Genomic DNA, 12,221 nt, shown 5'->3' with positions numbered 1-12,221 from the left:
ACACACACACACACCCTCTTGGGGGACAGATACAGCTGTAGGGTAGAGCAGCAGCTGTGCCCATCTGGTGTCCCACCGTGAGGACTATCGTCCCAGAGAGCCTCAACTCACTGAGAATCTGCCACCTCTAACTGACCCCACACGCACGCACGCACGCACGCACGCACGCACACACACACACACACACACACACAAACACACAAAACCTTGCCCAAAGCTGCCATTCACACACACACACACAGAAGCCAAATAACCCATTTCCACACATTCACCTGACTGAGTATGTAAACAGAACAGACAGGCCTACAGCATGAACCAACCAACAGAGAGTGGTTACATGGATGAACTGTAGACCATGGACTCAAACTATGAAAGTGCACAGCTTTAACGTAAACGTTACAAACGTTAAAGGGGAAATCAGTAGTTGAAACGACAACAAAGCTGGCACCCCACCACTGTTTTTGGTAAAAAGCTGGGGGATGGGGCTGGAGATATGTAACTACTTTCAAATTCATAAACAGAGCTAGATGCCAGGATTGACCATCCATGATATCAAAATGGGTTTTGACCATGTTTTGAGCCTATACTGCGTTTGTTTACATTTAGGTTGTTTACAAACATTGGAGTAAAACAAGCTGATATTTTGGGTTCTAATGGGATACGACAGTTGAACTAAACTCACCAGGCATTTATTTATAAGACATATTCTTCAAGAATGAATTCCAAGTCCAAAATGGATGTAGCAACTGCTCCTTTAAACAACCAGTGAATTCCCCATTAGGCTGAATCATCACCTGATGCAAATGAAGAACACACACTCTAAAGTCCATCCACCAAGAGGTTGTTTGTGCTGTTGCTCTTCGCCCGCTAAAACAATATTAAAATACCTCAATTATGCTAATACATGCATGGGCTTACAGAGGCGGAATACGGAATGTGGAATGATCCGAGCTAAGCCCTGTGGTGTGGTGAGTCTTCTCTCTGTGTGTGTGTCTGTCTCGGTAGGCCAGTGGACTGAGAGTTCCAGTGGATTGTCTCAACGTCTCAACACTGCGGGGGAGCATACAGTACACTGAGTCGACACAATGACTGACCCTGTCCTGCCACGGTGGTCTGGCTACTGAACGCTTACGTTCTATCTCACTCCCCCTGAGGCAAGCAGCCACACCACTATAGGAAGTGAATCTGTTTCTCTGCACAACACTAACATCCACAGAACCACAGGAGAGAAAGAGGGCAACGGCCAACAGGGCAACCAGCTGGCTGGGGAGTAAAACCCAACTCCTCCCAAACCAAACGACCTGACCATAGACGGATGAGAGGTTGACACAAATGAGTATGGCTCATACTAGCGTCACACACAGGGTTATACTGAAGGCAAAGACCCCCAGAGGCAACATCCAGGGTTGTGGACACCAACAACATACACTAACAGAGATGAATCAAAGTGAGATTCTATTAGTTGGTAGGGGTAACGGAACTAGTGCAGTGCCCCGAACCCACCAACGCCATACTGTTGGAGCTAGGAACACAAGCATTTCGCTACACCCGGAATAACATCTGATAAATATGTGTATGTGACCAATACAATTTGATTTGATTTGATTTAACCAGGGTCCTATCTGATACATAGAGCACCGTACTGCACTAACTGTAGTTTAACCAGGGTCCTGCCAGCACCATACTGCACTAACTGTAGTTTAACCAGGGTCCTACCAGCACCATACTGTAATAACTGTAGTTTAACCAGGGTCCTACCAGCACCATACTGTAATAACTGTAGTTTAACCAGGGTCCTACCAGCACCATACTGTAATAACTGTAGTTTAACCAGGGTCCTACCAGCACCATACTGTAATAACTGTAGTTTAACCAGGGTCCTACCAGCACCATACTGTAATAACTGTAGTTTAACCAGGGTCCTACCAGCACCATACTGTAATAACTGTAGTTTAACCAGGGTCCTACCAGCACCATACTGTAATAACTGTAGTTTAACCAGGGTCCTACCAGCACCATACTGTAATAACTGTAGTTTAACCAGGGTCCTACCAGCACCATACTGTAATAGCTGTAGTTTAACCAGGGTCCTACCAGCACCATACTGTAATAACTGTAGTTTAACCAGGGTCCTACCAGCACCATACTGTAATAACTGTAGTTTAACCAGGGTCCTACCAGCACCATACTGTAATAACTGTAGGTTAGACAGGGTCCTACCAGCACCATACTGTAATAACTGTAGTTTAACCAGGGTCCTACCAGCACCATACTGTAATAACTGTAGGTTAGCCAGGGTCCTGCCAGCACCATACTGTAATAACTGTAGGTTAACCAGGGTCCTGCCAGAAACATACTGTAATAACTGTAGTTTAACCAGGGTCCTACCAGCACCATACTGTAATAACTGTAGTTTAACCAGGGTCCTACCAGCACCATACTGTAATAACTGTAGTTTAACCAGGGCCCTACCAGCACCATACTGTAATAACTGTAGTTTACCCAGGGTTCTACCAGCACCATACTGTAATAACAGTAGTTTAACCAGGGTCCTACCAGCAGCATACTGTAATAACTGTAGTTTAACCAGGGTCCTGCCAGCACCATACTGTAATAACTGTAGTTTACCCAGGGTTCTACCAGCACCATACTGTAATAACTGTAGTTTAACCAGGGTCCTACCAGCACCATACTGTAATAACTGTAGTTTAACCAGGGTCCTACCAGCACCATACTGTAATAACTGTAGTTTAACCAGGGTCCTACCAGCACCATACTGTAATAACTGTAGTTTAACCAGGGTCCTACCAGCACCATACTGTAATAACTGTAGTTTAACTGTTGTTCAACCAGGGTTCTACCACAGTCACTGAGTAGGGTATGGTGTAAGGACCCTGACCACCAACACACACAGTAGCGTAACAGTTAACCAGGTGTCCTACCTCTGTCACTGTAGTCGTCCACCAGTATGATCTCAGCGATGAGGTGGTCTGGGGTACGGTAGGAGATGCTGTGGATGGTCCTCAGCAGGGACGACCAGCCCTCGTTGTGGAAGGGGATGATGATGCTGGTGTTGGGAAGGCTCTCCAGGTACAACTTCGTCTTGCAGCTGAGGAAAGAGAATACATAATATACCAGGGGCTGTATTAGCCTCCATGGTTTGTAATACATCAGACCAGACCTTTCTTGACCTGTCCTAACAAAGACCCCAGTGGGATCGAAATGCATGTTTCATCTCCATGTTTAGCTTACGCATTTGATGTAGAGCTAGCTGCATGTGTTGGTATTTGGTATGTTTGAATATAGTGCCTCTGTGATAGGCTAAATGTCACAATCTAATACTGATATCTTTAATCACGTCTTCCTACATCTGGAAAGCCAACCTGCTCCCAGCTGTGTGTCACACTGCCAAGCCAGCCAGCCAGCCATCCAGCCAGCCATCTTGCCAGCCAGCCAGCTAGCTAACCATCCAGCCAGCCAGACAGCCATCCAGCTAGCCAGCCAGCCTCAAACACATAGCCTGCTTTACCTTCTACCTCTGCAGAGTCGTAAAGTAAATCAGCGTTTAAAAGAGCCACTCCAGCTTCAGCCGGCCTAATAAACAATTCAGGGAAATCTGCATGTTAATAGCCGCCTCGACAAAGCTGAAATTGGCAAATGAAGCAGCAGTTTTACGGTTCACACGAGTCTCCTGCTAATTTACCCCGGTGACAACCTTGACAAGCTGTTCTAATTTATCACCGGTCTCTGCAGAATGATGACTCGGTACTTGGTTAGAAGCCCTGTTTTTTATTATTGTTTTATTTAGAGAAAGAGGGAGGGAGGGAGGGAGGGAGGGAGGGAGGGAGGGAGGGAGGGAGGGAGGGAGGGAGGGAGGGAGGGAGGGAGGGAGGGAGGGAGCATAAAAATCCCCCACCAAAGTGCTCCAGCTCCCTACATCTGTGCTGGGCTGGGAAAGCAAATTCATTCCTGCTGGAGTTGAGCCAATCTCTAAAACACAAGGTTGGTCTCTCCAGCTGCCCTGTCAGATAATTCTACATTATGAAATACCATTCAGGAAGGAGAAGAGCATCGATTTGCATAGTAATAGGCAGATAGAGCCACATACCATTATGGAAAATAGCGTTGTCACCCCCCTCCAGCGCCGTATCGCGAGGAAACTTGAAATATGGGGCTGGATTGGGGCTTTATAGACCTCTCTTAAATGCATATAGGCTTAAATTAAACTTCCATGTTCCCTTCCTGACTGTATGGAATGAGTATATGAGGAAGAGAGAAAGAATGAGAGAGTGAATAAATAAATGACTGAATAGAGACTCCGTTCAGGTCAGGTAAGAATGAAGCAGAACTGTCAGCTTCTGTTGAACTTGATAAGATGACATTGAACATGATGCAGACTTGATGCTATCAACTGCTGATGTGATTCTGTTTCATCTCAACTAGGCCTTTGCACCACCGTGGTTGTCGCTCACACAGACCCGATGAGAATGACATTCATGTTACATTCTGTATGGGTAAAATTGCCTTCAGTCTGTTCCTTACGTGCTGATTTTCCACTCCCAGCATGATAGGATTCCCCACTGCGTCTTATACTGTCTGCCATGCTGTTACCGCCATTTAATAACAGGTCGCTGCTCTCCAGATCAGATCAGTACTTAATGTAACACCTGCCTGGGTAAATGCATAGGTGTTAATGTTGGATGAAATGTTGAGCTGCGTCATTTGGTGTATAATGCACAATGCTGTAAAAACATGCCAGGCTTTATTCTGAGGCATAGCTCTGTTCAAGTGTAGGCTATGTACACTAACTATCGAACGTTCAACTTCTCCATCATATCGTATGACTTGTGGAACTGATTATAGATAGTCCAATGCTTCAGTAATTGAGAAAAAAACGGTCATTAATTCAGCAGTGAAAACATTGTGAAAATAACCTAATATAAAACTGTAAATGAGACCAAGTTGGGTTGGATCCAGGTATAACTATTTTGTGTAAAGGGTTCTACATGGAATTCAAAAGGGTTCTACCTGGAACCAAAAGGGTTCTACCTGGAACCAAAAAGGGTTTTTCAAAGGGTTCTCCAATGGGGACAGCCCTAGGAACCATTTTAGGTTCTAGATAGTGTATGTGCAGACTGAGAAATAAAACATTGACAAAAATACTTAGCATTCACAGACATCGCAATCCCTTAAATGTTTTTAACCTGTGAGGTTTATTTTCCGTACCGCTTTGCGTCAACAACATTAGCTAGGAAGCGGCAGCACTGGCCTCATTTCCATCTCTTAAATTCGTTGAAATCAGGGGTGTATCTGAGTTATAGCCATCATTACATTAAGCAGGGAAGCAGAACAGGCAGGCAGAACAGACAGGCAGGCAGAACAGACAGACAGGCAGAGCAGGAAGTCAGGCAGGGCCCCAGCTTACTGTGAGGGAGACGGAGATCATTCAGCCACTGTCTACAAAATAACGTTCCAGATCACATACTGAGAGGATTGCTGCAGGGCTTTATGAGACTGTAAATAAACAGAGATGCCCTCTCACCATAGATATTCTCTCTTGTTCTCTCTCTCTATCTAACTTTCTCTCTCCTCCCCTCCTCTCTCTATAACTATCTATCCCTCTCCCCATCACTCTCTATATCTTTCTCTCTATAACTATCTATCTCCCCCCTCTCTCGCTTTTTCTCTCTCTCCCCCTCTTCCTTTCTTCCTCCCCTCTCTCTTTCCCCCCTCCTTTTTTCCCTCCCCCTCTCTCTCTCTCGCACACTAATAAACACACTCTCTCATTCTCTCCCTCTCTCTCTCACACTCCGCACAAGACACGTAACCTGCTGAAGAAAATTGCCATGTTTTTTTGTGATGATGGAACTGAACTGAAGAGCATTGCCCTGGAGGGCTGATTTAGCTCCATAGAAACCTGACTTCCTGTCAACACATGTTCTGATCCCACACACACGGAGTGCGGTGTGGAAAACATGTTTACTAGTAATTGAGCACACACCATTTTCACACATGAAAATGTACTTATGTGCGCACCTTGTACATCCTGTGCATCATGTCGAATATACTTGCACCCACACACACACACACACACACACACACACACACACACACACACACACACACACACACACACACACACACACACACACACACACACACACACACACACGCACACACACACACACACACACACACACACACACACATGCATAGACAGTCACACAGTCAGTAGAGATTAGACACGGGACAATATCCACAGGGAGAAAACACTATATTTCAATCCCAAGCTTAACTAGCTTTCAAATGAGAAAATGTCCCCATATCCCTCTCCACAGTATGCACAGCACAGTGTGGCATCTAATTTCCCTACCTCGCTAACATGGAATCACTTGGAGTCCAAACGGCACTCTATGCCCTATAAAGTGTATTATGTTTTACCAGGGCCCATAGGGTAAAAAGTAGTTCACTATATAGGGAGTAGGGTGCCATTGGGATGCAGTCACTCTCCAGCCCCCCCGCAGCGGAGGGAATAGTTCTCATTATCGACAGAGCTGTAACACTACTGCAACCCCCCTCCTGACTTCCAACCCATTGCAGTAGGAGTTACTGGGAGATTTGTTTCTTGCAAGGAGATACAGACAGACACAGACAGACAGACAGACAGACAGACAGACAGACAGACAGACAGACAGACAGACAGACAGACAGACAGACAGACAGACAGACAGACAGACAGACAGACAGACAGACAGACAGACAGACAGACAGACAGACAGACAGACAGAGAGAGAGAAAATCCATGTTGTTTCTATGAGGGCCTAATGGTGCGCAGAAGGCCAGTGGTTTCTCTCTCTCACTTTCTTACAATGCCTTCTAGTGCTCCCTGAGAGCCATTATGGACCAATCCATCAAATACCTCATTGCAAATCCTCTTTAAGCAATATCTGACATCACTACGAAAAGCAGCCAATACGGCCATCCTAACGTACATATGCAGCACTGTTCAACTAAACACCTTTGATTGGTACCAGAGTAGCAGAGTAACTACCCACAACAAACCCTAATCGATGTAAGCTGCCATTTTCCATGTAATGATATTAGCCATGTTTGCCTACTAATGAATAGCAGTAAAGTATCAGTGCAAATCGTGTGCATTGTATACGGGTTACTTTCACATTTATTTGATGTGAGGATCAATAGAGGTGAACGTGTTTGTTCACGCTCCTCTCCTCCAAGCCATTGAACAGACACAGATACTAAGACCTGGGGGATTAGAGAAGACAACATCGTTGGAGATGCAAGGCGTGACCCCATTTTGTGTTTGAAGTGAAATGTTAACGCGCACACCGCCATGTTCTCTCGTTAGTAGTGCAGCAATTGACCCCCAATTAACACACGTTATTACCTCTGCTCTGCACATTTATTGCGTCAACATTTGGGTCAGAGAAAGACCCATCTGTCCCTCTACTTACTTTGGATGTCTGATGTCTGGTAGAGAGCGGTCCAGGGCGATGTTGTTACTAACGTAGATGTTGAAGCCGTTCTCCTTGTAAACCGAGTCGTCACACTCATCCTCAGCTAGAGGGTAGGGCTTGCCGTGCTCCCCTTTCCCTAAAAGACAGAAAATACTGTGAAATCTCAAGGTGCTTTGCAGTGTGTGTGTGTGTGTGTGTGTGTGTGGTGTGTGTGTGTGTGTGTGTGTGTGTGTGTGTGTGTGTGTGTGTGTGTGTGTGTGTGTGTGTGTGTGCCTCTCAGAGGGTCATAATGGTCCACTTTAACCCATTTGTCAATGGGTCTTTTTTGGTAGATACCCCGTGGAGTAATTGCAGTGTTCCTTTTCTCTCCCATTTCTATGATCAGAAAAGACACTGTAAATGCACAGATTTTTTTCAGGGCTTGGCCGTTAGCCACTTTGGCGTAACGACGACTCCTAAATCCTCAAAAGACATCAAACCAGGAAGGGAGACATTTTGCCTGCCCTGCGATCACTAATACAATTATACACACGTCTGTGATTTATCAGATCAGGAGTGTGTGTGTGTGTGTGTGTGTGTGTGTGTGTGTGTGTGTGTGTGTGTGTGTGTGTGTGTGTGTGTGTGTGTGTGTGTGTGTGTGTGTGTGTGTGTGTGTGTGTGTGGTGTGTGTGTCTATTTAGAGATGCAAAACACTGTTTTCGGTATTGTAATCAACGTTGGCCCCAAACCAACAACAGGAACCAGGACTTCTTAAATTGAATAAGCAGCCCTCTACACACGCTGCTTAACATGCTGATAGAGAAGAGGAGATTGAATTCTCCTTGGATACTGCCGTTTAGGCACAAGTTAAATACAAACAATAGGCTAAGAGCTGTGTGTTCATTTGAACTGCTACGGTGTGAGTATCTCATTAGGGGGGCTTGGTAAAGCATGCAATGCTAAAAACAGTAGCCTACATGAGTGTGGATCAGTAGCTGTACTGAAACACTGATATACAGCACCATACGATGGTTATAAAAGCTCATAGATGCTTAGAAGTTATAGACCTAAAACATTATACCTGCAGGCTTGAAGTAAAGTGTTACTGTATTTGTTCAATCAAATGGTGCTGGTTAGTGGTTACCAAGGTGATGAAATGGTTTGCTGTGTGCACTGAAACCAATTAAGAACAAAACGCTATGTTTTTGATGCCATTGCATGTGATATACTATGCCAGTAACTATGGTGACATACTATAGTATCTATCCGCACAGGCTGTACTCTTGAGTCCATCCATTTGTTCTGCGACCCCCCTACTGTTTAATCTTGAGTCCTGGACTGAGATGTAAAACCTCAGAAAGAGTCTGCCTGGTGACAGAATCATTGGCTCACACTCTGCAATGTGCATTACTGCCATGAGCTTGACTAACTGCCCACCATGAATCAAGCCCCAGGGACTCCGATACTGAAGGGAAGGCGTTACATATCACTTAAGCTGCCATTCACAATTGACTGACAGCTCCTCTTTCATCTAATTAAACCGTTTACCTCGTTTATACCTCCAAGGGGCCAGAAGTAGAGGATCCTATCGGCATACTTTATTAGAGGATGCTGCAATGAAATCACAAGTGGGTAAAGAAGCATCTAATTCCAGAATCCTGCTAATGTGCATTGTTCTTATTGGACGAGAGACACATATGAGAGAAATGTACAGCTTCTAATATAAAGAGAAAGCTTACAACATAGAGAGAAATCTCCTAGGGAAAAAAAGTGTTTTAGCGCATATGTATGGTATGTTAAGGTTATCCCTGAAAACACTCCTGGCGTGGCAAACATGCGGTTAATGTACACTGACAGCTGGCTTTGTTTGATGTACGGAGAGGATCCAGAAAGGAAAACAATGACATTCTTAACGAGAGGCTTTCCTTTTGATGTGTGAGCGAGACCGAGGAAAACATGGAAAGTTTCCAGGACAAGTACAAAAGAGGGAAATAGAAAAATCTTTGTTTTTGTAAAACATTAAATGGATTTGGAAGCGGGAGGTGGGAAATATTTTGTGGGTGCCGTCTGCCAAGTAAAGGCTTGTGTTTCAAGTAGGTATCGTATGCCACAATCTTAGAGTCGGCTGGAAATAGGATGAAACGAAACCCACGTCCCTGTCCTCTCATAAACACAATTCATTTTACATCCTTCGCCAAAACCAACGCTAATGAATAAATCACTTGCCAAGTTTTACATCGTTCATCATTTCTCTCATCAATGTGAATTATACATTGACATAAACAGTGATCCCTCTCTCAATAATGCGGTGAGTTCAATAACTCTACTGTGAGTATTGTTGGCCGCTGGAAGCTAATTTTCCTCGGTACATAATTATTGAAACACTACACCCACAGCACAGGGCAGCCAAGCTCACAGGAGGGAGGCGAATAAACCAAGCAAATTAAATATTCCAATCCAGCACACCCACACATTAATGTTCAATAGTAATGGTTTTCCATTCCATCGTTTCACTCGGAAAGGGCTTGATTTTCGAAACAATGGCGGTTCAAAAAACTAAAGTAAAACATGGACAAAGTGCACTCACCCAATTTCCCTGCTGACAGAACATGTAAATGAATGCTTTTAAAAGGCATAATGGGATAGACAATATATAGAGAAAATCACTTAATTGGTTTAACACATGAATCATTTCTACATGCTGTTCAATGGGGTTAGATTTTCCACAGCTTCCTGGTTGGGGGATGGTGGTGATTATGAGTCTATTATTCACAAAGAGTCTCAGACTAGGATCATTTTATCCTTTTAGATCATAATTAATAAGATGTCATGGACAAGGGGGACCTGATCCTAGATCAGCACTCCTACTCGGAGACACTATTTGAATGCAGGCCCTGTTCTGTAATCACTAATCTATTCACAACAGAGATGGGCAAGAGGCTGACGTCTACTTGATTGAGAGATGCTCAACATTTAATTAACAGGCCCATCACAGTACAATGATGTTATTTACCAGCACTGCAGCTTTATAAGTGGTTAATACACATGCCTACAATTCATTATACAGAGCATTTGTATATGAACTGCTTTAGATTTGTAAGTGGTTAATACATATAGTAGACTACACTTTTCCCATCCGACGTACGCGAGAAGAACAGGGGCAAATGTATTACTCACCCCTGGGTTTCATGCACTGATGAGCTATAATCAGCTTTCATCATGGTCGCCGCAAACGTACAATTGAGGCTCAACAGATGGTGTGGCACATATGTGGTGGAGGTCTGGTGGGACAATGACCATGCATCATGATCTGACCAGACAGAAGGGCAGAGAGGGCAACGTTCAGGATTTAGGCAACCATATTGTAGGGTTACGTGATGTGACAGGTCTGCCACCCTAATGGCACCCTATTCCCTACATAGTGCACTACTTTCGAAGAGGGCCCATAGGGGAATGTGGGGAATAGGGTGCCATTTAGAACAGAAGCCCTGTTTGACGTCTCTGTTTTAGTCTGGTAGCAGTTCAACTTAGTCTAATCTGGCTAATGACTTTTTTTAATACTCTGAAGTCTGCATGCATTAGAATTTACAGCCGAGTTCCGCAATTCCAGAAGCTGTAAAAGTGTTCTATTCTCCATTGTTGCCTGGTCATTAATACTGCCTCTGACATGTTTATCTACAGTTGACATGAACCCCTGACCGAAATAATATATTTCCTGTCTGGCATTGATGATTTATCTGGCTTGGCTTCAAATGTTTCCCAGCTCTGGTGTACGTTCCAAAACCGACCTTATTCCCTATATTGTGCACTACCCAGAACTGGTCAAAAGTAGTGCACTATGTAGGAACTAAGGTTCCATTTGGGATGCAGCCTAGGTCTCTACCAGGGTGGGAGTATTGAAATCTATCTGCTAAAATATTAAAGCTTTAACTGGCAATGGCACAGTGATTTAACCTTAAGGGGGCTAAGATTGAAAATACTTCAGTTTCAAATAGAGCTCTTTTTGACTGACGCTGTAACTGCACAGCGGCAGGAAGGAGACACAGATACTGTGTTTGGATTAGGAGAGGAACATTGGGTCTCTGCCTCTCTGCTCTTTACTTGACATTTATGTAATGAATGGAAATAGAAATAGCTGGGTTATGTGTGGACACAATCAGTTCTGGCCCGAATACCCCTCCCCCAGATACTTCTTGTTTGAACAGTGGATACTAATGGCTTGTCTGTCAGTGACCTTTTCTAATTAATGTACATCTGAATTGAGATCCTGGTACATGTTCTCACTTAGCTAAGGGTTAGTCTTGCCTCTACTTGGTGGAAACAGACAATAATTTGTTATTTTTTTATATGTCTCAAATGGAAATGCGTTTGTCCTGCAAGCAGAGCTAATGCGAACATTATCAATCTCCCTTTTACCTTCATGGAAACCATTACAGTAAATCATGATAAAGATAGACTTGGTTGAAGTTCTTTATGTGGACATTTGTTACGTGAGGTCTCACATTGCTCGCTGTGTGCAGAGTGAAAACTCTTTAGCTACAGGAGGTGTAGTGATTGTGGTTTCCTGTGAGTTCTCTGTGAGACGTACCGACACGCAGTTCATCTCTCCTGATGCTCTCGTTATCATGCCAGTCTCTCCTCTTCAAGCCATCCGTCCAGGTGTAAATGTGTCCTTCGCTCAGCCCCAGCGAGAAGCCCTGAGAAAGAGGAGAGGAGGAAGAGGGTGGGGGACAATTCCATCATTCCATTATCACCCACTCCAAG

The 12,221-nt window shown here is 44.3% G+C and overlaps 1 protein-coding gene across 2 annotated transcripts in view; it reads right to left on the bottom strand.

Annotated features, from left to right (window-relative positions):
• LOC106602390 (polypeptide N-acetylgalactosaminyltransferase like 6) overlaps positions 1-12,221 on the bottom strand; it is a 247,826-nt gene that overhangs the window by 172,423 nt on the left and 63,182 nt on the right. For both annotated transcript variants that reach the window (XM_045716609.2, XM_045716610.2), the window contains exons 3-5: positions 12,046-12,154; positions 7,476-7,614; positions 2,943-3,109 (exon numbers count right to left, since the gene is read on the bottom strand). In XM_045716609.2, the coding sequence (XP_045572565.1) occupies positions 2,943-3,109; positions 7,476-7,614; positions 12,046-12,154 (415 nt within the window). The remainder of the gene's footprint in view (positions 1-2,942; positions 3,110-7,475; positions 7,615-12,045; positions 12,155-12,221) is intronic.

The sequence above is a fragment of the Salmo salar genome, chromosome 04 (assembly GCF_965601325.2).
Source record: "Salmo salar chromosome 04, fSalSal1, whole genome shotgun sequence".
Taxonomy (NCBI): Eukaryota; Metazoa; Chordata; class Actinopteri; order Salmoniformes; family Salmonidae; genus Salmo; species Salmo salar.
Note: the sequence above shows the minus strand (reverse complement) of the source record. Positions and strands in the feature narration are given on the sequence as shown.